The sequence below is a fragment of the Balaenoptera acutorostrata genome, chromosome 10, assembly GCF_949987535.1.
Source record: "Balaenoptera acutorostrata chromosome 10, mBalAcu1.1, whole genome shotgun sequence".
Classification (NCBI taxonomy): Eukaryota; Metazoa; Chordata; class Mammalia; order Artiodactyla; family Balaenopteridae; genus Balaenoptera; species Balaenoptera acutorostrata.
In genome coordinates this window covers 73,819,630-73,846,340 of record NC_080073.1, presented here as the reverse complement: position 1 = coordinate 73,846,340, position 26,711 = coordinate 73,819,630, and the positions used below count along the sequence as shown (strand labels likewise).

General features: G+C 43.2%; 3 protein-coding genes and 1 non-coding gene across 6 annotated transcripts in view; 3 read left to right on the top strand and 1 right to left on the bottom strand.

Moving 5' to 3' along the window:
* The window catches only part of MED20 (mediator complex subunit 20), a 74,119-nt gene extending 63,177 nt beyond the window's left edge, over nucleotides 1-10,942 (top strand). The window contains exon 5 of one of the 3 annotated variants that reach the window (XR_009009553.1): nucleotides 5,006-5,183. The gene's annotated coding sequence lies outside the window, so the exon portion shown is untranslated. Of the gene's footprint in view, nucleotides 1-5,005; nucleotides 5,186-10,879 lie in introns of those variants that run through there. The other 2 variants (XM_057555159.1, XM_057555158.1) reach the window with 2 other exon arrangements.
* USP49 (ubiquitin specific peptidase 49) lies at nucleotides 10,925-22,119 on the top strand. The gene is made up of 5 exons (XM_028162761.2): nucleotides 10,925-12,247; nucleotides 13,883-14,087; nucleotides 16,864-16,972; nucleotides 17,525-17,730; nucleotides 18,670-22,119. Exons 1-5 carry the CDS (start codon nucleotides 10,925-10,927, stop codon nucleotides 18,858-18,860), a joined length of 2,034 nt encoding a protein of 677 aa, XP_028018562.2. The 3' UTR covers nucleotides 18,861-22,119.
* On the top strand, nucleotides 16,226-16,298 carry TRNAW-CCA (transfer RNA tryptophan (anticodon CCA)). Its single transcript has one exon. It is a non-coding gene; the product is annotated as a tRNA-Trp (tRNA).
* Nucleotides 22,120-25,087: 2,968 nt separating the features above from the next.
* TOMM6 (translocase of outer mitochondrial membrane 6) lies at nucleotides 25,088-26,557 on the bottom strand. Its single transcript, XM_028162784.2, has 3 exons — nucleotides 26,277-26,557; nucleotides 25,629-25,733; nucleotides 25,088-25,406 (listed from the first exon to the last, which is right to left on the bottom strand). The coding sequence occupies exons 1-2, from the start codon at nucleotides 26,402-26,404 to the stop codon at nucleotides 25,637-25,639; spliced, it is 225 nt and encodes a 74-aa protein (XP_028018585.1). The 5' UTR covers nucleotides 26,405-26,557; the 3' UTR covers nucleotides 25,088-25,406; nucleotides 25,629-25,636.
* Between the last annotated feature and the right edge of the window lie 154 nt (nucleotides 26,558-26,711).

Below are 26,711 nucleotides of genomic sequence, written 5' to 3'. Positions count from 1 at the left end.
TTGCGGTGCGCAGGCTTCTCACTGCAGTGGCTTCTCTTGTTGCGGAGCACAGGCTCTAGGTGTGCGGGCTTCAGTAGTTGTAGCACGTGGGCTCAGTAGTTGTGGTGCGTGGGCTCTAGGACGCCTGGGCTTCATAGCTGTGGGCTCTAGAGCGTAGGCTCAGTAGTTGTGGCGCACGGGCTTAGTTGCTCCGTGGCATGTGGGATCTTCCCGGACCAGGGATTGAACCCGTGTCCCCTGCATTGGCAGGCGGATTCTTAACCACTGCGCCACCAGGGAAGTCCTAGTCTGTGTTTAAATTTCTCCAGTTTTGGACTGGGGGTTTAAGGGAGGGAGGCTGGGGGAAAGCATTACAAAGGGGCATGAAACTTTTGGGGGTAATCGATGTGTTCATTATTTTGGTTGTGGTGATTTCACAAGTATATGCAAAATGTATCAAGTTGTACACTTTAAATATGCGCAGTTCACTGTATGTCAATTCTACCTCAACGAAACTGTTAAAATATAGTGGTATAGCTAGAGGCAAACAGTATTTTAAAACATTTCTCCCAGTTTTCTCAAAAATATATTTTTATATTTGGTTTGTTCAAATCAGGATCTAAATAAGAACCACACATTGCAGTTGGTTGATATGTTTTTAGGTTTCTTATAATCTGTAGCAAATCTATCCCCCCCCTTTTTTCTTCATGTCATTTATTTCTTAAAGACTCCAGATCACTGATCCTGTAGCATTTGCCACACTCTGATTTGGTGCGTTGGCTAATTGCAGCCGTGTGGTAGTACGTTCCTGTCTCCCACATTTCTTATAACTTGGTGTTAGATCCAAAGGCTTCATTGGACTCAGGTTCAGTTGTTGTTGTTTTTTTTCCTATTTTATGAATATTGTTTTATAACTAGCTTTTTTTCACTTAATATACCAGATCATCTTTGCATGCCATCTATTCATTTAATTTTTACTGAGTTACACTTTGGTAAGATAATTTTAATGGCCACACAATTTTGAGTCTGTGGTCTGCTTAACCAATCCTGTTGGACATATAGGTGTATTGGTCAGAATGCATTCAGTTGCAGTGTTGGAAACTGATACCAAAAAGTTTATCCAAAAAGGGGAACTTGGTGTCTCTTGATATAGGGAGGGAAGAGGTAGTGTTGGCTCAGAGTCCTCTGGATCCAGAACTGGAAGTATCATGACTGTCTTTCCATTTCTCTGCCTTAACTCTTGGCTTCTTTGGTACAGTCACTCATTCTCTGTCACTTCAGATGGCTCCGTGAATGGAGCTGACCACAGGCAGCTCCAGAGTTACAGGACAGTCCCTGGGGAAGGCTTAACAATGCCAAAGGAGAGGGAGCTCTTTCTCTCACCTTCAGGTTGGGGAATCTCTGGAACAGAAAGGCTCAGAAAGGCTCACCTTTGGGCAGGTTCTCACTCTTGGACCAATTGCTAGCGCCAGCAGGCATTACTCCAATTGCCTTGGCCTTGTTCATGGACCTGCCTGTGGTCAAGGGGACAGGTGGGATTTATAGACTCATTCCAATGGGGGGAGGCACAGTTTTTCCTTGTAGGGAGGTGGGGGAGGCTCGTCCCAGAAGACTGGAAAATATGGTGCTCTCCAGATAAATATAAGCCTTGTCCATTATGTAGGCTGTTACCAGTTTATGCCATTAAATGTTTGTGTGTATAGCTAAACATTGAGCTAAAGTTTAAAAATACAGATTTCTCCAGATCTCTGTTGCATTTTTCTAAACAACTTCAGAGGATTAGAACAAATTATCAGAATGATAGTACAGTATAAAAACTGAAGAATTTTAGGTCCCACACTATTCTATTTCGGACCTTAAAAACTGAGTATTCTAGCTTCTAAGTACTTGGCTGTATATGCTTTTCCTTTTATTTAATAAATTGGTTTCAATTTCACCAACTCCTGTTTCCTGAATTAAGAACTTCCTGCATTAGGAAGTTCATTATCTGAATTACAACTTGCTATAATCGGTCCACAGAGAAGCCAGCAACACTTTAAGTTGTCCAGGAGTCTGAGCAAGACTCCTTTCATCTGTTCTCTCAAGAGAATCAGGTTGTGTGTTGATGAAACGTACTGTGCATTACTGCTCTCCTTTTTACCACATTATTATTTTTTTTTCACACACACACACTGTATTTTATTTTTACAAGAGATAAATAGACTGACACCAAGCATTGTAAATGGATGACCACAACAAAAGCAACAATGATTCCAATTACCAAACACGAAACACACTCATACTATGTCATAATATAGACATTCAGTCCAGTAATCCTCCACTGTAACAGCTCCTTTACTTTGCAGTGAAAATTGATTTGTATATTCTTTGCCTCTGAGTCCTTGTGGGATTTTTTTTTTTTTAATTCAAACAAAAAGTCACAAAAATTATAATCATCCTCATCAGTTCACTCAGTCCCATGTAATTAATTTTTTTTTCATCTTGATCTTTTGTTAGCACTTTTATGAGTTCATCCGTTTTTAATTAGAGTTCTGAAAATGCTTATTCATTCATTTTATTCAAATTTATTTATTATTTATTTTTGGCTGTGTTGGGTCTTTGCTGCTGCACGCGGGCTTTCTCTAGTTGTGGCGAGCATGGGCTACTCTTTGTTGTGGTGCACAGGCTTCTCATTGCGGTGGCTTTTCTTGTTGCATAGCACAGGCCCTAGGTGCGCAGGCTTCAGTAGTTGTGGCACGTGGGCTCAGTAGTTGTGGCTCGCGGGCTCTAGAGTGCAGGCTCAGTAGTTGTGGTGCACGGGCTTAGTTGCTCTGCGGCATGTGGGATTTTCCTGGACCAGGGCTCGAACCCGTGTCCCCTGCATTGGCAGGCAGATTCTTAACCACTGCGCCACCAGGGAAGCCCAGGTTCAGTTCTTTTAGCAAGAGTACTTTATAGGTGATGCTGCTGTGAACCTCTTATTGCATCATAGCAGGGAAGCATATAATGTCTGGTTGTCCTATTTTCAATGTGAAATTGATCACTGGAGTCAGGTGCTGTCAGCCTTATCCATCCATTGTAAAGTTTCCTGTCAGCTTTCACCTAGTGGTTGAAGGAGCTACTGACTAGATCCATTATTTCATTAGGGGTATATTATTCACTTGTGTGTGTATATGTGTCTGTGCGTGTGTGTCTATGCAATTTTAAACAAATGTATTGAGATGTAATTTACATACAATAAACTGCATGTATTTAAAGGGCACAATTCTAGAAGTTTGACATATATGTACACTTTGACATATGTATACACATATGTACACACTTATGATGACTGCCCAGCTGCTGTAGAGAACAGTGTTTTGGAGGCATACTGCAGGGACAAACCATAATTCCTGCAGTCAGATATTTAAAGGGTAAACCCTGATTCTCTCAGCGGTAGCGATAGAATTTTTCCTTGTGGCAGTGGAGTAGAAGAGGGAGCCTTTAGTTTGGACCTTGCCTTAACACTAGCTTGTCAGGGAGATCATACTAAAAGCAACACCAGGTTTGATCTGGAAGGGCCACAAATTACTAAGCTCTGAAGCAGACCTGTTTAATCCTTACACAGCCAAACTAGTTATCTCCACTCTTGGCTGCCACTTCTCCACACAGAGTCACAGGTAACATTTCTGTGTGTGTGTGTGTGTGCGCACGCACACATGCGCGTGCACAGGCTCCCAGTGTATTCAAAATTTCCTGAATTTTATATGAGCAGTATTCCTTGGCCCCCTTGCGCCCAGTCTACTATCCTCCTGGAAAAGGGGTTAAGTTTTAGGCACAGACCTCTTTGGCAAGAGTAGGTTAATGAATGAAAAAGTCTGATCCTTTGAAGGCCAGCTAGCTTTGTTCTACAGATGGCATTTCCTTAACCCCCTGTCTGTCATCTTACATGTCTTGATCATCAGGAGACTTGGATGAAACAGTGTGTATAACTCAGTACATGATCTCAGTGTATATAGCTCAGTACATCACTGCTACCAAACAAACAACTGCAAAACATATTCAGAAGCTTCATCCTGCAAATAGCATTAACAGTAGTATACCATAATGCGGGTATCAGAATGGGAAGATCCAACCTGAGACCAAGCCTCTGTAAGGAAATGGACAGATTTTATATGCAAAAGTATTTATGGGACTCTGTGAGTGTACTAAAAATTATTGAGTTGTGTGGTTTAAATGAGTGAATTTTATGGTATGTCAACTATACCTCAATAAAGTGGTTTTTAAAAAGTGTTTGTGAGAATTAACATACATTAATAGAAATGATACTTGATGTTCTAGAAACAGACAAAATCATCAAGAAGAGAGTTGAGGACAGAATCTTAAGGAGAGTCTATATTTCAAGGAAGAGAGACACACATGAAAACAGAGAAGGTGTATTTACAGACATAGGAAGAGAACAGTAGCCTAAAATGCAGGAGTGAGTGTGTGTTCAGTGTCAGGGGCAGAATAGATGTGGATGGGGACTGAGAAAGGGCTGATGAACTCAGCTCTGAGGAAATTGCAGAGACCTTTGAGAAAACAGTTGCTATGAAATGAAGGTGCGAAGGAGTGAGTTGTGAGAAAGATGAAGCTGCACATTATTCTTGCCAGAAATAAAGTAGGCAGAAGGAGAAAGAGCCTAAAAGTAGTGTCAAGGATAGTCTAGAGGCAGGGCAAAGTTGGGTTTGCGTTGTTTTTTAGACAGGAGAGACTTGGGCATGTTGCAGCTGGAGAGGAAGGAGGCAAACAAAAGAGAGCAGAGACTGAAGGTACAGAGGGCTTACACCCAATTCTGGCTCTTAATACAGTTAGATAAGTTGGTATTTGGCACAGAGCAAAGCATCTGTACTGTGCTGGTCGTTCTGTCTTTGTCATCTCCCTGCGCTGTGGCAATCAGGGTTGTGTGATGGCTGGCTCTCTAGATGAACTCTACTGCTTTCTCACTGAGGAAAGCAGATCCTAATGCAAGTGAGAGAGACATTATTGTGCAGACATAACCTTAAATCTGTAACTCGTGATTAAACAGGCTCATTCTCGAACATCAGCGCTTGATTACTGACGAGTGATGGCCAACCTCGGAAGGCTCCGGCGCACCCAGCGCATCAGCGTACCATCGCCTGTGGCCAAGAGCCGCTGCTTAAGTGGCCGTTCCGCTCTCGGGTTTAAGAGCTCAAGAACACATTTGGTTAGAGCTTCCAACCTCGTCCCAGAGAATTCAGCCTCTGCAGGAGTCTCTGAGGGATGGATGCTCTGACCTACAGGTTATCTGTCACCCATCCACCCACCCACCCCCACATTCAGGGAGAATGGAAACGAAGGGGAACAAGGGAAAGTGCAGCAGCTGTGAGGACCCTCCACCCCTTCAGCCATCTTCCCCCCCCCCCGCCACCCCGCCGCGTGCTCCCCCCTACACACTGCCCTTAGTCAAGGGCTAGCCTCACCCTTCTCAGTCTCTGCCCCTAGTTTTTGTTTTTGTTATTTTGTATCTGTTTCTTTGTTTTGTTTTTATTTTAGCCATAATGCAAAAATTCAAAAGGCTAGTTTCATTGTACTTAAAATACAGCCTTTTAAAGCCCTATATAATACTCTAAAATGTAGCATTCTTCCCTTTTGGGTTATTAACTGTATCTTAATGTGATTTCTACCTTGTTTTAAAAAATGTTTTTCTTAATTGGATATTGATACTAAATTATATTTTCCCATATCTCTTAGAAATAAACTGTTAGCTGAAAATAAAATTCATTTTCAACACTTGTTATTTGTAAAAATGTGTTCATTGTGTCTTTAAGCACCCTTTGCAGGTTTTGTGGGACATGTAATGTAGGGTACGTGTAGGGTACGTGTAGCAGGTTGAAGGGTTAAAATACCCTGCTCTGTCGCATATGGCGGTGAGCAGAATCGCAGATGTTGATGATACCACGTAATTAGTATTCTTTTATGTAAATGAAGGCTGTCAGCATGTTACCATAGTGTCTACTCTCTCTGAAGCTGGAATTTATGCCGCTTGGTCTCACCAAGATCAGGCAGGATTTTTCCACTATCCTTAGTCAAGAACTGAGAAGAAATCAATACGATGAGAGAGAAGAAATGCAAATCTCCCTAAAGTAGATTCTCTTAAATTTTTCCTATTTTGTTTTTGTTGAATTTCTCCCCAGAAATTTTATTTCCGGTGATGCTGTTATCCATTTCGGATCAGCTAAGAAATCTGCTATTTGAGAATAATTGGAATAGTCCAATTAAAAGATGAATCATGTTTTCAAGCTATAGGTTTTTGAAAGATTTTATAATGCTCAGTCATCTCTCTCATACAGAGACCTTTAAAAAATGATGTGATAAATCTAGAAGTTTCTCATCAGAACAAAAGGCAAACATTGAACAGATTCCATTACCTTCTTTTACTATTTGGTGATATTAACTATAGTAGAATCCTTTTAAATATTAATTATGGTTTTTAGCTCAAGTTGATTCAGATTTTTAAAATAAAACTACACTACTTAAAGAAGCAAACACTGATATTTTGTTAGGTTTGCTTTCCCTGTATGCAGATTGATCCAGGGTGAGCAGGACATTTATTTACAGTTACTGATCTACTTAACGATGGAGAGCTATTTAGGCACATCATGTTCATTCCCAGTTACACTGCAAGTTTCTCTCTTTTGGATACTGGGTGCCTGTCACACTGGATGATATATGTTTTAAGTGGAAGTGTTAGGACTTTTATGACCTTTAGCAATTATGAAGGAAAAGGGGTCCATGTCAGAAAAATGTAAAATAGATTTCTTCTTTGTGCCTGTGAGTGTTAGGCCTTGTTCTTAAATAAAGTGGTCAGAGGATGTGTGAGGGGTGAGTGAAATACATGGTCTTTCTTGAACTGAGTACACTCAAGATTGTATTCTCTTTATTCTCTATTGTGTGCGTTGACTTTTGTGTCACTTTTGAGTGATTTCCATTTCATGATCAGCTATGTTTTTCCTCTAGAGAAGCTAGTCTGCCTAGGTTAAATCAGTGTAGTGAGGTGCAGAGTAGCCCTGTGTTTTCCTGAATGGATTTACTCTGCCATATGGCAGGTTAGTGAGTTGCCACGACAAATCTGTAATGGGAAAAAGGCTGTGCAGGAAAGGATGTGCGTGATCAGCAGATTTAGATCAGCAAATGAAATTGAAAGAAAGAATTTCCAGAGTGCCCTTTCCATTTGACAGCATTCCATGAAGAGGGTGTGGAATGGTTTTTTAGTGTTTTTCTATTTTGGCTTTTGGTTGTTCCAGCATGTTTTTTCTAGCACAGAAGTTGATTTCATAAGGTATCGGTGTCCTGGGTGTTGTGTTGCTGTATTCCTGTTAATAGAAATATTCTCTCTTTGTAGGATTTGAAGCTGTGCTATGTTTCATGTGATAAGATCTCAATAGCAATTAAATTTCTGAAGACACATCAAGGTTCCTTTTGGCTAAAATGGGGATTTGTCAGGTTTTGAGTTAGAAGAGGCTATTCAGACATGATTCAGTGAGTATTGAATCTTCCAAAGGGAAGAAAACAAAAAGAAAACCCAAGTGAGCTAAAGATAGTATGTCCTGGTGTATTTTTTTTTTTTTTAAAGATGACAGGTTTTTTTTTAAAACTTTGGGTTTATTTATTTTATTTATTTATTTATTTATGGCTGTGTTGGGTCTTCGTTTCTGTGCGAGGGCTTTCTCTAGTTGCGGCAAGTGGGGGCCACTCTTCATAACGGTGTGCGGGCCCCTCACTATCGCGGCCTCTCTTGTTGCGGAGCACAGGCTCCAGACGCACAGGCTCAGTAATTGTGGCTCACGGGCCTAGTTGCTCCGCGGCATGTGGGATCTTCCCAGACCAGGGTTCGAACCCGTGTCCCCTTCATTGGCAGGCAGATTCTCAACCACTGCGCCACGAGGGAAGCCCCTGTCCTGGTGTATTTAAATCTGTGCTATCTAATACTGCAGCCACCAGTCACATGTGGCTATTTAAATTTAAATTATTTAAAATTAAAAGTCAGTCCCTCAGTTTCACTAGCCACATTTCAAGTACTCAGGAGGCACATGTGGCTAGTTAGTACAGTATTGGACAACGCAGATAAAGAATATTTCCATCGTTGCAGAAAGTTCTATTGAACAATGTCTAAGTGAAAGATCTTGAGAAATAAAATTTTTGATTGATTCTTTGATTTCTTCGATTTCTATGAGGAGTTCTTCATCCCTATATAATTAGTACAGTGGTTCTAAGGATTTAATGTACAAATGAATCATCTGTAGAGCTTGTTTAAAATGGAGATTTTAGACCCCTCTCCCAAAATCTGATTCATCACATTTGGAGTCATGACCAGAAATCTGTACATACGACAAGTATCCTAAGGAATTCTGATGCTGGTAGGTGGTTCAGAGACTACATTTTGAAAAATATGAAGTTAGTGACAAACTTGGGAATTGCCAGTCTTTTGATTTTTTTTTTCCCCTTTTCATTCTTTTATTACTTTCTTTTGTGTCCCCAGTAATTGGTTGTAAGCATCATGTGTATCCAACTTAAATTCTTGATTGGTAATAAGTAGCAAAAAGACAATTCATTTATTTACCATTTTATCTTTTAAATGTATGTCTTTTTTAATTTGGCTATGCCCTACAAAAAGTAAACAGAAATGGTTATGTCAATACTGTTCTGGTCTGTGTGGAGAGGTAATTCTGACAGAACACCTTTGACTACTCAAGAGTTGAGCACCCACAAGTCTTGAAATTATAAAGAATTATAAAGAAAATTTTCTTTTTTAAAAAGAAGAATAGGGAATTCCCTGGCGGTCCAGTGGTTAGGACACAGTGGTTTCACTGCTGTGGGCCCGGGTTCGATCCCTGGTCAGGGAACTAAGATCCCGCAAGCTGCACAGTGCGGCCAAAAAAGAAGGAAAGAAAGAAATATAACACATGATCTCCTCTCTGAAGGGTTAGGAAATGGAGAAATACATCCACAGAAATGACTTAAAGGGCGCTTAGCAACAAGTCAATAATTAGAAAAATAATATAGTAGAAACTAAATCCTGACAGTACTCAAAGGAAAAGCATGATCTGACTTGATGGAAGATAATCTAGGTTACTTTCCTTTGTATGATTTAAGGATTTCTTATATAGGGACATGGCCTCTGACCACTGGAATGGGCAATTTAAAAATGGGAAGGATCTCTGGTTTGGTCCTGTGGTATATTTGTGGGTTTTAGCAATAGGGCCAAGCCAAAAAAGGCATCTGGAAAACCAACTAAAGGAACTACTCAGAGTGCTTTGGATTTAGAACTTCTCTGGGTGACCCCATAGTCATAGAACTGTATTTGCTCACAGAAATGAAAGTGGGCAAGAAATGGGGTGAAGGAAATCCCGTTTATAAGAGGATCTGCCTTTAGGGAATTTAAATGCTGGTATTGGGGGGGAAAATAGTCAAGTTTCCAAAGAATAAAAGGTTTTCTTTTAAAATAGCCTCTTTCCCTTGGAAATATTGCTTATTCGGCTTCTCTGATGAACAATGTTGAAGAAGCAATGTTAGAAAGACAAAAAAAAAAAAAAAAAAAGCTCAGTATGTTACCAATGTTTTTAAAAATAAAAAGCATTTTTACATATATCATCCAGAAGGTTTGCTTTTTTTTCCTTTTGTCTCGGTAGTTTGGTTAAATACTGTAATACCAGTAGCCACTACACCTCTTGTCCTACGAGTCAGATTTGTCTAGTTCTGTACTTAACTATTCTTTCAGTAAGGAAGGTAAACGTTTTCCCATCCTTTCTACAAGACGTAAATGTTCTTTTCAAAAAGACACTTTGGCTTAGTCCCTCAGGATTGCTGTAACAAAAATATCATAGACTAGGTGGCTTATGAATAACAAACATTTATTTCTCACAGTTCTGGAGGCTGGGAAGTCCAAGATCATGGCACCAGATTCCGTATCTGGTAAGGACTAACTGGTTCATAGCCATATGGCTGGCTTTTCACGGTGTCCTCACATGGAGGAAGGGGTGAGGGAGCTCTTTTATAAAGGCACTAATCCCATTCTTGAAGGCTCATCCCATGAGGGTCAAGCCATTCTTGACCTAAGCACCTCCCAAAGGCCCTACCTCCTAATACCATCACCTTTCAGGGTTAAGATTTTAGCATATGAATGGGGTGCAAACATTCAGACCACAGAAGACAAAATGTTAGATTGAGGCTCAATCTACCTACTTAGCCGGATCTCTGGACTCAAGAAAATAAAAATGATACTTTGTACTGCAGAGGACTTTCTCTTTCTTACCATTTATCTTTTTTACCCTATCTTCTTATCTCTACTTTGAAATACAGTGAAACCGACCTGAGATTGCTACTTGAGAGTAGCAATTATTTGAGAGTCTTCATCTCTCCTACTGGTATGTGAAACGCTGTCTATGTCTCTCCTCTCCTTTCCTCTGCCCTGTCCCTTTTTGCATGCAGCCAGGATCTTGTCAGTATGAGACAGAGAGGCTTTCACTTCCAGGACATCATCAATTCAGAGATGGTTCAGAATACAAGTTTCTTTCCCCTGGTGGCCAGTTGGGTGCAATGTGAAATAAGGGTAATGACATTTCCAAATCAGCCTTACGTAAAAATTAGCTGATATTCAAGAATTAAAACAGCCTTGGAAAATGTAAACTTACACATTAGGGCTAAGGTCTGTCGTTTAGTATTTTATGATTCTGTCTTTTTAAGGAACTTAACTGTCTTTCTGTTATACCCAGTCTATGCCAAAATTGCTTTTCTTTTTCTTTTTTTAAACTTCCTTCCAAAAGAACCAGTTTTGAATTGAAAACTAATGAATATTGAGTGGAAAATGCCGGTTGCAAGCCTTTTTCTAGGAAAATATTTTGCTGAAAGCTTTCTCTTTCTCTCTCTCTCTCTCTTCGAGGGCCCTAATCGTGACAGGTTGAAAGAGTGAAGACTTCCATAAGACATGGATAGATGCAAACATGTAGGGCGGTTGCGGCTAGCCCAGGACCACTCCATCCTGAACCCACAGAAGTGGTGCTGCCGGGAGTGCGCCACCACCGAGTCCGTGTGGGCTTGTCTCAAGTGCTCGCACGTGGCCTGCGGCCGCTACATCGAAGATCACGCCCTCAAACACTTCGAAAAGACTGGACACCCGCTAGCCATGGAGGTCCGGGATCTCTACGTGTTCTGCTACCTGTGCAAGGACTACGTGCTCAACGACAACCCGGAAGGGGACCTCAAGCTGCTGAGAAGCTCCCTCTTGGCGGTCAGGGGCCAGACGCAGGACCCGCCGCTGAGGCGCGGGCGGACGCTGCGGTCCATGGCCTCGGGCGAGGACGCCATCCCGCCGCAGCGCGCTCCTCAGGGACAGCCGCAGATGCTCACGGCTCTGTGGTATCGGCGCCAGCGCCTGCTGGCCCGGACGCTGCGGCTCTGGTTCGAGAAGACCTCGCGGGGCCAGGCCAAGCTGGAGCAGCGGCGGCGGCAGGAGGCGCTGGAGCGCAAGAAGGAGGCAGCGCGGCAGCGGCGGCGCGAGGTGAAGCGGCGGTTGCTGGAGGAGCTGGCCAGTTCCCCTCCGCGCAAGAGCGCGCGCCTGCTGCTGCACGCGCCCCGCGCCGCCGCGCCGCGCGCGCCCGCTGGGTCCCGCCCCGCGCCGCGCCGCGTGCCCGCCATGGCGCCGGGCGTCACGGGCCTGCGCAACCTGGGCAACACCTGCTACATGAACTCCATCCTCCAGGTGCTCAGCCACCTGCGCAAGTTCCGTGAGTGCTTCCTGAACCTCGACCCGTCCAAGACGGAGCAGCTGTTTCCCAGGGCCGCCAACGGCAAGGCCCCGCTCGCGGGCAGGCCGGCCGGCAGCTCGGCCACCGAACTGTCGCCCAGGAGCCACGGGGCCGAGGCCTGCGAGCTCGAGGGCCTCTGCTTGAATGGCGGGGCCTCCCTCAGCAGGAGCCTAGAACTCATCCAGAACAAGGAGCCCAGCTCGAAGCACATCTCCCTCTGCCACGAACTGCACACCCTCTTCCGCGTCATGTGGTCCGGGAGGTGGGCCCTGGTGTCGCCCTTCGCCATGCTTCACTCGGTGTGGAGCCTGATCCCCGCCTTCCGCGGCTACGACCAGCAGGACGCGCAGGAGTTTCTCTGCGAGTTGTTGCACAAAGTGCAGCAGGAACTCGAGTCCGAGGGCACCAAGCGCCGGATCCTCATCCCCTTCTCCCAGAGGAAGCTTACCAAACAGGTCTTAAAGGTGGTGAACACCATATTTCACGGGCAGCTACTCAGCCAGGTAGGTGTGTGCCCAGCCCACCCCCAGCTGCCCACCACACTGGAGCGGGGCTGGTGTAGTAGTTAGGCTTCCCGTGCGTATCACTCCCCCAGGCTGTTGGCCTAACTAGGGTAGCCGACATTTGCCATAACTATGCATAGCTGAGGGCAGCCACTGTACCTTTTACTGTACTGTGCGACGGCCTTGTTGGTGAATTTGCCTCCTGTCTTAACAGGCAGATTTTTAGTTTAACTTGCCATATCATTTCACTTTCAGTAAATGTCTTTAATCTTTAATGATGATACGAGTAATATAATATTCCCATTGTTCTAATCAAGTACCCATTGTTGACGTGCCATCCTTTGATCAGTTTTAGGAAATTGAAGAGTTTGCCTATAACCTTGGTTCCATAGTTGTTTGAAAGAGCACTCTACTTTCCAAGGCATTCTTTACATACAAGGGAGGGAGGTGGCTAGGAGGATGCCAAAGGGTAAGCAAGTCTCCCTCCTGTTCCCCATTACCTTTCATTTCCTTAGCCATCTAAGGACATGAGTGAAGACTCATAGATAAGGCTTTGTGAGAATATGCAGAAAGAATCTGTAGAGGCAAAGAGGTGGGCAAGTTAAAGAGATTCAGGTGGCTTCCCTGGTGGCACAGCGGTTGAGAGTCTGCCTGCCAATGCAGGGGACACGGGTTCGAGCCCTGGTCTGGGAAGATCCCACATGCCGCGGAGCAACTGGGCCCGTGAGCCACAATTACTGAGCCTGCGCGTCTGGAGCTTGTGCTCCGCAACAAGAGAGGCCGCGATAGTGAGAGGCCCGCACACTGTGATGAAGAGTGGCCCCCACTTGCCACAACTAGAGAAAGCCCTCGCACAGAAACAAAGACCCAACACAGCCATAAATAAATAAAAACACACATTAAAAAAAAAAAAAAAAAGAGAAATTCAGGTAAAACCTCTACACTATGCTACTGAGGTTTTGTGTCCTGGTATTTAGGGTTTTAAAAGAATGATGAGTAGGATGGGAAGAGGAAGTTTATTTAGGCTTTTGTTTTTCAGCATGTGAAAGGGGAGTGTTTCTCGGCATTTCCTCTACCCCCCTGAGGGTCTGTAGGAAGAAAGGTGCATCTGGGAAGGTTACAGCGGGGGGAGAGGTCTAATCACAAGGTACTTTGAGGCTCTTGGAACACAGGGATCAGTGTAGGGATGCTGCAAGAAACAAGGGCAAAAAGAGAGGCAAGTTGGACTGGATGGAAGGAGCAAAGTCTGGAGAGAACAAGAGTATGAGGATGAGAGAAGCAGACAGGAATCTGCAAATTCTCCATCTCAGATTGATGATGCCTTGACTCCACGGTAACTTCCATCTGTAATACTGCAGCATTGAATGGCAAAGCATGCTTTATGAGAGAAGAGAGAAAGGGGTAGGTAGTAATAACTGTGCTGTGTGGTTTTCCAGTTCCAGCTAGCGTCATGGTTAGAGATACATACCAGAAGTAATACGCTCTAATTCTCTTCAAGTTATGTTTATTATTTTAATATTGCAGTTAAATGTTTTTGGAAAACTATACGCTTAGTTTTGGTTGTTATGTGCTAGCAAAAATGTATGTGGGAAGCATGGAAGTTATATAACCTGTAAACCAATCTTTTCATTCTAGGTCACATGTGTATCATGCAATTACAAATCCAATACCATCGAGCCCTTTTGGGATCTGTCCCTGGAATTCCCTGAACGCTATCACTGCATAGAAAAGGGGTTTATCCCTTTGAATCAGACTCAGTGCCTGCTCACTGAGATGCTGGCCAAGTTCACAGAGACAGAGGCCCTGGAAGGGAGAATCTACGCTTGTGACCAATGTAACAGTGAGTGCTGGGGGGAGGGGTAGGTGTGTGTAACTGGAATATCAGTTTAAGGTGTTTCATTTGCCACTTTAGTCAAAAGTAACACTGTAATATTGAGTGGTTTTAAAGCATCTTTTAAAGATTTTTTTTCTCCTATTTTCCTGAAAACAAGCATATGGACATTATATGTTAAAAAGCAAAACAAAACCTAGGAGTTGGGCCTCCTTTGACTCCTGCTGTGATTGACATTAGTTATCTTGGGAGGCATTTGAAAGTATGGATCCTGAAATGGGGACTCCAAGAATGTGAGTACTTAGCTTCATAGTGTACAGGGGTCCTGCTTAAATTCATGAATACAGAGTCTGACAGTTCTTATTTAAAGTTCAGGAGGGCTATGGTATCAGAAAAGTGTGCTTTTGTCCTGAATTTGTAGATTTAAAGTACAATGAAACCAAGAAAGGAAGTTGTATGGTGCATTGCTGTATGGCAGCTTCATAGTTATTTTCACATGCCTGAAAGGTTCACATCTCAGAAGGGTCATAAGGAAGTATTTCTCTGTCATGGCTTTAATTGTAAAGTGGAATTTTTTCCATATGGCTCTGTGAGTATCTTATGCACCCCCCATCCCCACCCCCATGTCTTACCACACTAACACTTACTGCTTTTGCTAACCCAGCATGTACAGAGGAAATGGAGAGCAAATACTTTGAAGCTGATGTTTGGGTTTTTGGCATATAGAGATTTGGAAACTAAGATGAATGGATTGTGTAGAGATCTGAAATCAATTTGCAGCCATACTGTAGTCTGGACTACAAGTTTTGGGAACAATAATTTTACGGTAGCCCTTTTAATACTTCTGCACATGGTTTTTTTAAGTAGTACATCGTGGGAAACCTGTTCTCTGTGAAGAATCAGGATAAAAATCAAGTCATACCTGCTATCATTTTGCCATTTTAAAACAAAATTTGAAGTGCTGTATTTGGTTAACCATAAACTCACCTATCCTGTTCCATATTGAGATATAAAGGCAGTGACTTAAATTATCTTATTAGAACATTGTTTTTTCTTTTTAAAATAGTGATTCATAAAGCTTTATACTTGTAAGGAACAGAAGGATGTTAACAGCCTTAACTCTGTCATTCTTGGACTTGATAGATGAGGCAAGAAATACTTTTTTTTTAATTTTTGCAAGAAAGGATTGTTTTTCTGGTTGCCATATGTGCCCATTTTTCAGTATTTCTATAGACAGGTTCAAATAGCAGGGAAGGAAAGCTATGGTGAAGGGATGAGATGCATTGATCTGTTGCTTGTGAAAGTTTCAAACCTATCAGTCTTCCACCTTTCTGTGTGGCCAGCTTAATCAAATGGGAGACAGAACTGATCAATCTCAGCTGAATCAGTAGTATCTTTTTCTTTGTGAATTTCATTTTAGGGAAACAAAGCCATATTCTATTATTGTCTTCATCTTAGCTCACTTACTCCCTCTGCTGAGAGTAGCAGTCACTGCCAAGATTCCCAGGCAGAGCTGCAGTAATTTTCAAAAATCTGCTGGTGAACAGGAATGGAAAATAAGGCCCAGGCCCCTCTTTGAATTCTCTTTCCGCTCATGCTCTCACATATCATGACTACCAGGCCTAGTAAAAGCTGCAGTCTATTATGAGAAGCAACAGCTACACATCCTATTGTCACAGAAAGCTCCTTGATATGTCATCTGGCTGTGACTTGCTACCTTTCACGAGTGGTACAGACAGGACTTCGAAATCAGATGCCAAGCTCTTCAGACACTGAGACCATGATTTCAACAGCTCAAAGACAATTAGCAGGCACCACAGTGGACCACTAATTTTATATTCCCATCCATTCACCGATTTAATTAATATAATAACAGAGCAGTCATCAGTAAATGGTTATAGAGAAGGCTTCTGATGGAAATTAAGAGAACTTCATTTCCACTGTTTACTTGTGGTAATTTAGAAATGCGTTTCACCCACAATTCAGTATCTTTAGAAACAAAATTGGAGTCTCAAGCACTGGTTCTGCTTTGGACTGGGTGTATTTGGCCAGCCTGTCAGCCTTGTCCTGCATGTCTAGCAGTGTGCTGTTACCAAGAAACATGTTTCAGAAAATAGGTATGGCATAAAAATATAAAACCAGGGACTTCCCTGGTGGTCCAGTGGGTAAGACTCCATGCTCCCAATGCAGGGGGCCCAGGTTCGATCCCTGGTCAGGGAACTAGATCCCACATGTATGCCACAACTAAGACCCAGTGCAGCCAAATAAATAAATAAATATTTTTAAATAAAAATAAAAATATAAAACCAGCAAAGTTTCTTTTCTAAATATTTGTATAGGCCACAAGCAATTCACATGGGGAAAAAGTCTGTTTAAACACGCTGTCCTTTAGTAATTCTGTGTCCTCGTACCTTTTCCCTAAGCCTGAAATATATGCATTATCCCCCATTTCACAGGAAAGGAAACTGAGATTCCTTTCAGACAGTGGGAAGGACAAAAGATGCACCTTACAACTGAGTCAGCCTTCTTTAAGCAGCCATCCCAAGAGTGCCACACAATCACTCCTTTCATCTCAACCAGAACTTCCATGGCCACTCCATGCAGGCATGCGAGGCTGGGAAATGCAGTCTTAGAGAGGGTCACATTGCTCCCCCAAATATAATTGAGGTTTAATACTGAGAAATAAGGAGAATGCATATCGAGTGGCAAGTCACTGTCTCTGCCATAGCTCAGAAAGAATGAGTCTCCTCACAATCTATGTCTTATGCCTTCCCAAACCATATAGGCAAACGACGAAAATCCAATCCAAAACCCCTTGTTCTGAGTGAAGCTAGAAAGCAGTTAATGATCTACAGACTACCTCAGGTCCTCCGGCTGCACCTTAAAAGATTCAGGTGAGCTTGCTCTGGGGCGTCCCAGGTGGCTGTGAGCTGTGGGAATAGCTACTTCAAAGGCTTTGGCGAAGGCAAATGTCTTCTTCGGTGTTGGGAGGAGAAGCCTGTTCCCTAGAGGCCTCACGCTTTCCATGGAGTGTATGGTTCGTGCCCAGTGAAGCAAGCTGATGTCGGGGGCCAGGACTGGACTTCTGCTCTCATGGTCCTATTTAATCAGCTAGTCTGCACTTGGGTGTCTGTGCTTGAACGTTTTCTAGCCTCGCTTGGGCTTTTATAGATTCATCTTCAGAATAAAGTGTGAGATAATCTGTGAAAAGGAGGGCAGGAGGTAAAGTACAAAAAGAGTATTGCCTGAACTGCTTGTTCGGGGATTTCTAGTTTCAGAGAACATGCAGTATTCACAGGAAATATATGTGAACATTGATTACCACTGTCTTGTGAAAGAAAACCAAATCCAGAAGGTTAAATTTTCTCCGTTCCTGTTTTACCTACCTCTACCTCTGATCACACATGCCATTTCTTACTAGTAAGAAGTTTATATCCATGTTCTAGGTGGTCTGGCCGTAATCACCGAGAGAAGATTGGGGTCCATGTCGTCTTTGACCAGGTATTAACCATGGAACCTTACTGCTGCAGGGACATGCTCTCCTCTCTTGACAAAGAGACCTTTGCCTATGATCTCTCCGCAGTGGTCATGCATCACGGGAAAGGGTTTGGCTCAGGACACTACACAGCCTATTGCTACAACACAGAGGGAGGTGCGTGCGCTTTACTCTGTGGGGTGGGGGACACAAAAAAGGGTTGGTTTGTCCACATTTCATTCCTTTTATTTAATCTATAGGGGGATATTACATACATTAAAATCCAGTGGAATTACGAAAGATGGATTCAAATTTTAGATATATCACTAAGTAACAACATTTCATTGTTCTAAGAATTGACAGGAACTAACATGTAAAAGTGCTGAGCACGGTGTCTAGTATGTAATGGTCAGTTAATGCTAGAGGTTATTGTTGTTATTAATACTTCTGCTGTAGACTTCAGTTTCATTCTTGGTTTTGCAGAGACAATATGACCTATCTAACTTCATGGAATCTCACTAGCCTCAGCTCATAATAAAGCTGAGGACACTTACTGAGCACTTACTACAAGGGCCCTTCCCAAGGAGCTTTCAGTCCTTGCCCTCAGAGCAGAGCCTCCCAGCTACTGCGCTGAGGCAGGTGGACTGCAGATGTGTTTTCAGTGGTGTACCCATCCTGAACCCCTAAGCCCTTGGGGTGGCCAGAGTGAGCCTGTAAAAAATAACTTTTTATTCCTTCTAAGTTTTCCTTTATCACTTCTCTCTATTTACACTTCCCCTCTCCTCCTCCTCCTCCTCTTCCCATCTCTTAGCCCCCCATCTCCTGTCTTTGTAGAAAACCCTAATGGGCAGTGAAGAAGCCTGAATGAAATGAAATGAGGACAAAAATTATAGTCGGTCGATACTACAAGCAGTATTGTGGTGGGGCTTGTGGGGTTAAAACCAGTGGTTTCAGGGAAGTCTGTTGGTTTCATTTACTTTTCTCTTCCTCCGCCAACAATCAAGGGTTGGATCTATTCAGAACTCCTCTGTCCCTTTCCTCATCTCCTCGTTTGCCTGGTGACTGAAATGTAAGTTGGGTAGTCATTTTCTCTCTTTCTTTCATTTGGTTTCCTAGGTTTTTGGGTCCACTGCAATGACTCAAAGCTGAATGTATGCAGTGTCGAGGAAGTGTGCAAAACTCAAGCCTACATCCTTTTTTACACTCAAAGAACAGTTCAGGGCAATGCAAGAATCTCAGAAACCCAACTCCAAACTCAGGTGCAGTCCAGCAACAACGATGAGGGCAGACCACGGACCTTCCCCTGAATGGGAGGCACGTATAAAAGACTGGCGTGCTTTTAAACTATTGGTTTCTATACATCTTTCCTCGTATAGGAAATAAGGTTTACTGCAGGAACAGATTACTAGGTTTGCCTCACTGGGTCTAGAGCAGAAGATGCCAGGTGACTCATGTGCTATCATAAAATTTGTAGCAACTTTCTTTTAAATGGGTTTAGAAATTCCCTCCTTCGTTAAAACAAATCAAAAGGAGTAACTTCTACGAAGACTCTTTCATCAGTTGCTTCTGAATATAGAGGGATCTGGGTGGAGGAAAGAGGGAGTAAATTGGTCATATCCAGCCATGTTCTTGCTATTACATGATTCCCCTGCTAATCAGGACTCCTTGCAGCACCAGAAGAACCCTCCTGATGTGAGCAGCCCTCGACAGAGCACGCAAGGAGGGGCCCTGGGCTGGCAGCTTGCTGGATAGGATTGGTTCCAAGGCAGGAGGTGAAGTCTAAGGATTTTTTCCTACAAAGGAAGTAGCCCTCAAGGGTTGAAAGTCTGCAGACTTCCTTTTTTAGGGGATAGCAGTTGAAGAGTGGAATGAGATGCATGGAGGAAATTTCTCCATGTGAAATGGGAGGTTTTCATGTGTCATACTCTCCCTGGCTGCTGCTGTCATGTAATCATACCACATCTTCTGAGATGGCATGAACATCCCTTCATTCTAAAGAAGGAGCAGTTCACATGGGGAAGCAAGAAACTGGTACATGACATGTTCTTTGTGGTACACTGAGCCTAAGGGCACTCCTGGCTACCTAGTTCTGTAGCAAATCCCTGGTTCAGGTCTAGGGCAAGCACATAGTTTGGTTTAAATTGGTCTTTGGGTCAGTTGTCTGAGGCCTTCTCAGAACTCAGTTAGGGGGTGGGGGTGGGGGGATAGCCAGTGGTCCAGGGCTTATCTAAATGCCTGTCACCCACTTCACCTTGGTGCAGCATGCAGCTTTTTTTAACCTGCAGCTTATTTCCTGTTCACAAGATGTGGGAGCTTTTGCTTTTCAAAGGCTTAGGAATCCTCCTGTATGTCTGAACAGTTTATTGTTGACAGCCCTGGCCTGTTCCCTCCAAAATCTGCTAATCCCTACTGTTTCTTTACCCACCCACACTCAATCCATCAGAGAAAAAAGCAAGAGTGCCCTGTCCTTAACTCCAGTGCTAGTAAAATATATCTTTCTTTTTTAAACTGGGTCAGTTTCTAAGTGGCATGAAACTGCCCAGATGGAAACTCTCTGCCCTATCAGGCACCACTGAATTTCCCTTTTCAGTCCTTCGCTTAGACTCACTAGTAAAAGTGAATGCAAACCGTAACTCTCACTGTGGGAGTGCTGCAGCCCGCCTCAGCCTGTCACTCTGAATGCTCATCTTTTGACTGAGTATGTCATACTAACATTTCAATTCAGGTAGAAGTACAGTTGCCACCTGAAGAGGATAGATGTGAAGGGAGTTTGGGGAGGGATGGGAAGTTGGGAAAAGAAAGGCTGAAGAATGAGAGCCAAAGGTTTAGCGATGTTGAGGAACCACATTTCCCGAGCAGATCTGTAGCATTTGCTGTTGACCTCTTTTGAGATGAATTCTCCCATAGGACCTGCCAGACAGCACTGAGACTTGGAGGAAATCAGACAGAAAATGGCTCACCCTGATAAGGAAGAGGAGTGACTACATTTTAAATTAAACTTGCTTTTTCCAACACTGTGAGGTTTCTGTAATATTTAGCTTTTATTTGGAAGCGATAGCGTATGGCATTTTTTATGCTATTTGGTTTGTATTGTCTACTGCAGGCTTCTTTGTACAAGCTTGGCCCGGGCTTACCCTCACCTGGACACTGTTTTAAAGTGTCACAGCTGCCCATGCTGTCAGAGGCTCTGACGTGAGGCTGTATCCCCTAGATCCACATTTTTAAGTTGGCATGATTGGTGATGACTTTTTGTGGCAAGAGAAAAGCGCATTAACTCAAAAAAACCCAAGGAGAGTAAAAAGGGAAGGAAAATATAAATTGTGCCTCATCTTTCATTGAATGCTATATTTATTATTCTAGAAAAAGAGAACTTACAAATGGAAAAGTACTAATAGAGCATCTACTTCATCCCTCAGGCTGTCCAGGGGAAAACAAGAAAAACAAACATCTAATAGAAAATTAAAAGATCTTCAAATTTAATTCTTAAAAATAGTTTTATACCAAGTATTAAGGATTATTAAGCAAAGGACTTTGTAAAATAAGTGCTTAACTTAGCTGAGCACACATTGTATCAAATTAACAAAATCATTTAAAATGAGTTGGAATAGAAACCAATACCAGAGTCCTCAGTGAGCTGCACACACTTGAAGGTGCCCCTGCAGTGAGACACCTCAGGTACCCAGAGGCAGCAGCACTAGACGCTGTTGATAAGTTAGTATTTATGGAGATTTTAATTAAAGAAAAGAGTTTCCTGCTGCATAAGCCAGTGGCTGTTGTGAGGGAAATGTCCCCCTTTGCCTTTAATTTATTACATACTGGAAGTAGATGAATTTCTTAGTTGCATCTTACTTTAAGTCGAAACATTGTAAGGAGAAGAAAATAAGAACCGGGTAGAAGTTGACTAGATGCTGCCAAATCAAACCCAAGATCTCCTAACTGAACCTTACGAGCCTGCTTCTTTCCCAGACAAGTAGTTGGAGTCCCGTTCTAGGAACCCTTTGTAGTTGGCTGGTGTGTTTACTTTTTGCTGTAGCCAGCCAAGATGAATGCACCCTGGCCCCTCAAAAAGGATTTTACCTCAGTCTAGCTTGACCCTCATACTTGTGGTTGCCTCTGACAGCATCCATGCTAGTGTTGTTTTTTTTTTAAAAAAAAAAAAAAAAAAAAAAAAAGATTAGGAATGCCCTCAATGGCCAGGAACTGAAGCTCTTAATTAAAGGTGGGCAGACCTCTTGCCTGCTTTCATCCAGTCCCTCTCAGGCTGATGGGGGCAGTGCCACACTGTAAAGAATTTCCAGATGTCTCTTACAATGTCATGAATAAAATTGGAAACTACAGAAGTGTTAATGTGTCCTATGGACTCAATAGCAGAGTTTATTTTTGTTTTTAGGCAAGGCTTCTAGAGTCAGTGATTGTATGAGTTCCCTGCTCAGGCTATGCTTACAGTTCCATCAAAGTGCAAGAACTAATGAGGTGGGTTGGCTGGAAGTGGAGCATGGCCCTAGCCAGGTCCCAGCATAAACACAAGAGAGGTCAACAGTAGTACAGAATGAAAACTTGGTTGGGTGTTGGGGGTTGGGATGTGGGTGGGCAGGGAGGGAGAAATGGAGTTTGTTTTACTTACTGATAAAGCTTTGTGAACTAATTTTATACGATTCATAAAATTTGGTGCCTTGTACCCAATTATGGTTTGCATGGGATTGAAAAGATTAAGGGAAAGGATTCCTTCTTGTCATTTCAAGTGGCAAATGGGTCTGTATAGTGTAAAGGACATTTGGTGTCAGACTTTTTAAAAGCATTTCATATCTTGTGTGTGTGAAAGCAAATTATTCTTACCAGCAAGTTCTGAAATTTTTATTGTAATATCCAAAATCTTTGTGTTTGATTATTCATCAGTGTCCCCTTTTCAAGGCAGACTGTGTACCCCATTCTTTTTTACCACCCCTTTTATGTTCGAAACGTTAACTCAGGCCTTTTTAAAATCAGGCTGGGAGGGCTACCCCTTCCTAAACATATACTGTATTCCTATCTGGGATTATATCTTATAAGTGGAAGGGTTGCTTTTCCAGCTGGTTCGGAGAGCACAAATATTCAGAAAAAGGTCTTTTAGTTTTTCTAATGCTGGGCAACGTATGGTAGAAGTCAAATAAAAACGGTTCCTCCTAAAGTGGTACCTTCATTAGTTCTGAAGTTCTTTTGCACAAAATTTCAGGAAGCAGTGTAGAACACAGTCCCCTATATGTGAACCTTTAGATTGTAAGGCAAGCCAGTGCACTGTGTAATATGCAAAAAAGAAGGCTCAAAGAACCTGTCCCAGCTCCCCAGCCCCATTCCCTGGCAGCTGCTGACTGGGATGGTGCTGAGTGGCTGTGGAAGGGGAAAAGACCCAGCCTGCTCACCTGCAGGGCTATAAACACAGCATGTTCCTTTTACTCCCACCTTAAGGTTTCCAAGACTTCACCAAAGGGTGTTTAAAAAGCTTACCACTCAAAGCACATATAATAATTGGATCCCTCAGCCTAATTAGGTGAGGAGGTTGTATCTTTGGAATAAAACCTCCCGTGGCCACTTAGTTTCTTTACCAGGTAAGTATGAATCTCCCTGGTGGTTCAGATTCTTTTTTGAAGTTAGCACTAAAGCTGAAAAGCGCCTTCTAAATATGACTGTGAGTTTAGTTTATATCTTCCACGTTTAAATTCACCATTTTCTTGGTCTAGGGCTTTGACTTTAACCACTGTGTACTCAACCCAAGCACTGCTCTAAGTACGCCACAGCCACTAGAGCATTGAAGTGAATGGTCATTTTTGTGACTTTCTCCATACTAACTTCTGCTGGCATGTTTCTATTTCAAATCTAACTAGGTTGTGTAAGAGAGTTTCATAGTACTGTCATACTATGTTATGTGTTTATATCCTGTCATATGGTGTTAACTAGCCTGGGCTAAACACCATATGACAGGATGTGAAACTGACTTCCCTTGAGGAGAAATGTTGTGTTGGAATGATGAAAGCCAGCACTTTCATTTATGGAATTAATAATTATTCATCAAAATTTGAGGAAATTGTAGATTTGGTAGCTTTAATCTGCTAAATTCTTATCACTTTCAGGAATTAAGCCAGTTTAAATGAAACGTTACCTTACCAGCTTTATGACTTTATAAACCAACAGTGGCACTGTTACTTGAAGCTAAAACATTAAATATTAAATGAAACTTGAATTATGCTTTTGGAAGCTGCCATGTCTTTAATTTTGGCCAGATATTGATTTTTAGCTTTGAAAATTTTTATCAAATAGAACTGTTCACAATTATGAATAGATCAGGTAGCAGACTTCAAGGATGTAAGTTTCACTCCTATAAAGAACAGGAGGTGCTGGTATTTCTAGTCTTAGTGCAGTGGTCTGATGCAGGCTGAAGGGACTTAAAAGTTTCCTTCCTGGTCACCATTTGCTGGGGGATGGCTTTAAACCTAAGCCTTGCTTCATGTATGTTACCTTTCCCCATCAGATATAAACTTGTCAGAGCATCTGTGGTCCCCATGTAGACTCTTAAAAGGATCCTGCCTTCATGTTAAGCCAGCCACAGACCTGAATTCATACAAGCTCAAACTCCTTCCTCCTGAGAGATGAGACCTCCTCCCTGATTAATGCTCATAAGAGAATGGTGCTTTTCTTTAACATATAAAAAATCTAATTCTCTAACAGCTTTCTTAATCACATTTATGCCAGCAGGATCAAGAAGGACCATTTTATTCTGTTTACCTTTAGTGAACAGATTGCTAGAGACAACACCTGTCAACTAACAATTAGGCCACTATGGTGCATTTATACTGACCCTCCTTTCCAATTCATGTCCTTTAATCCCATACCAGTTCCGTAAGAGACTCGGCACAGAATAGTAGTATGTATTTTTTTTAAATGCCTAGTAGAGCAAATCAACTAGAAAAATTGCCAAGGGGAGCCTGTCACTGTGTCCACACCTTTCTAAGCCTATGTGATTCTTTCCATGCCAGTTCCTTACATATTCCATTTCCAAAGAACCCCAAACTCCTGGACAGTGGCACTACCATGAATTTTACGGTCAGAAAATAATCTGTTTCCTTGTGAAGGAAGCAGCTTCCTCAAGCAGTGTCACTTCAGTACCCACTGCCCAGGCTTACTTACACCTTGCCTCTGCCTGCACCTCACTGCCCTCAAATCCCACTGTACTACAGCAACAATGCCTCCCTGGTGCCTGGAACACCCAGCCGGTGCACTAAAATGCTATGCAACACCAAATGACTTCTTCCCTTAGTACTGCTCAAAAATGGAAATTCCTCAACAATATGCTTCATCCTATGCTAACATCAATGAACGGTGGCTACAGTTTCCTTTTTTAATATGAAGCAAACCATCTCTGTTACAATCCGTGTTTGGGGCTTGTTCCTGTCTCTCTCGAGTGTGAAATATAAATCATGTTTTTATGATTTTTGTAAATCTTGACTTTTTACACCTTGTTTTTGTAAGCCGAAGTTTCTTATTAAAAGAATAAAATGGCTGTCTTTGTGTACAGTCTTTATTTGTTAAAATACCATTAGAATATTCCTCAGGACAAGAGCAAAGATCATCCCCTGCAGAAACTTTGGAACTATGTACAGAACTTTACAGAACACAGGACAACACTTTAGCTGAACCCTACCTGCTGACCAGAGAAGGGTGTTCTGAGTGGACTCAGCAAAGAAAAGGAAATCAAGCAGGGAAGGAAAGGTGTCCATCTGAATCAAACTTCAGCCGCCATCAGGGCAAGTCTTGTGACGGTCACAGATCGGAGGCTGTGTTTTTGGAAGGTTCAAGTACAGCACAGGGGTTCCATGTGTCTACAATCAGACAACAGGTGGCATTAGAAATGTAAAATTACTAGAGGGAAATTGGTAAGAGACTCAAATCCCCTGGAACATCTGGAGACACATCTAACTAGGAATAGCCAAGGGTTTTACATCAAGTCTCTTATCTATTACTTTGTGAATTGCTGATATAAATTATTTCTTCTCCCAGTCTCTAGGACTCCTAAAACAGGCAGAACAGTGGTTAATGCTTACCTTTACGGCTACACCCCAGGCTGAGGTGCCATTAGGTCAATGTCACTCAAATTCCTGGCCAGCCAAACTCCGGCAGCAAAGAGTCCCAAATTGAGGATCAAGTTCCTGGAAAAAATGCATCCCTTTAACCCTGTGTTCACTGAGTCACGTGTCTTCGGTCAGTGAAAGATGGGCTGGGGGGTGGGGGGAAGCTTCCCATCACCACTCTGGAAACCACCCCCTCCCAAGGCAAAAGCACTTTAGAATCGCAAGAGCATCGATCGTTACATAATAGGTTGCGCAAGACCCACATGGTTATTTAAGGTTCGTTTCTACGTCTAATAAGAGTAGGGTCAAATGCAAAACCCAATTAAGTACTCGTCCAGGGCCGAAAAGCCTGTTTACGTGTTGGCGCCTCCTCTCCCCGGGTCTCCGCGGGCAGGGTGAGATTCTCTAGACAGAGCCCGGTGACTGAAAGGAGCGCTTTGGCCGCACGGGAACTCTCCCGGTCAAGGACCTCAGCAAAGCACAGCCAGAGCCACGAAATGGCCGAGATATTGGCGGTGTAAAAAATCCGGAGGGCCCAGCCTCGGCGAAGAAGGAAACCTGGCAGGTATGTATACGTGCGCGAAGGGCAGGAGAGCGACCAAGCTCCCGTGCCTCGGTTACCTGCGGAAGTCATTCCTATCGGTGGCGAAGCGGTAGACGCCCCGAAGCCAGTCTCCCATGTTGTCTGGAATTTCGGGAGCTTCATTTGCCGAGCCCGCAGCGATCACGCCGGCCCCACTGGAAGCCATAGTAGCACCACAGCGCTCCGCAAGGTCTCTCACCACGCCCCTTGTCGGCGCCAGCAGATCACGCAACTTCCGGTCTTGCACTTCCGCTGGCTACCCGCCGACAGGGGGCGCAGTGGCTTGAGCTCGGTCAGACGCCGGGAGTGAGAACTCCCGGGCTGCCAGTCCGCGGCCTCTGCCGGGAGAGGAGCGCCGTCCAGCTCCAACCTCCCCTGGTCGGGTTCCACCTCCGGCTCCCTCCTGGCCTTCGGCTGGCCCACCCTGTCAGTCACAGGTGGTCTCTGAGTGATCACTTCGTTGGCTCAGGAGG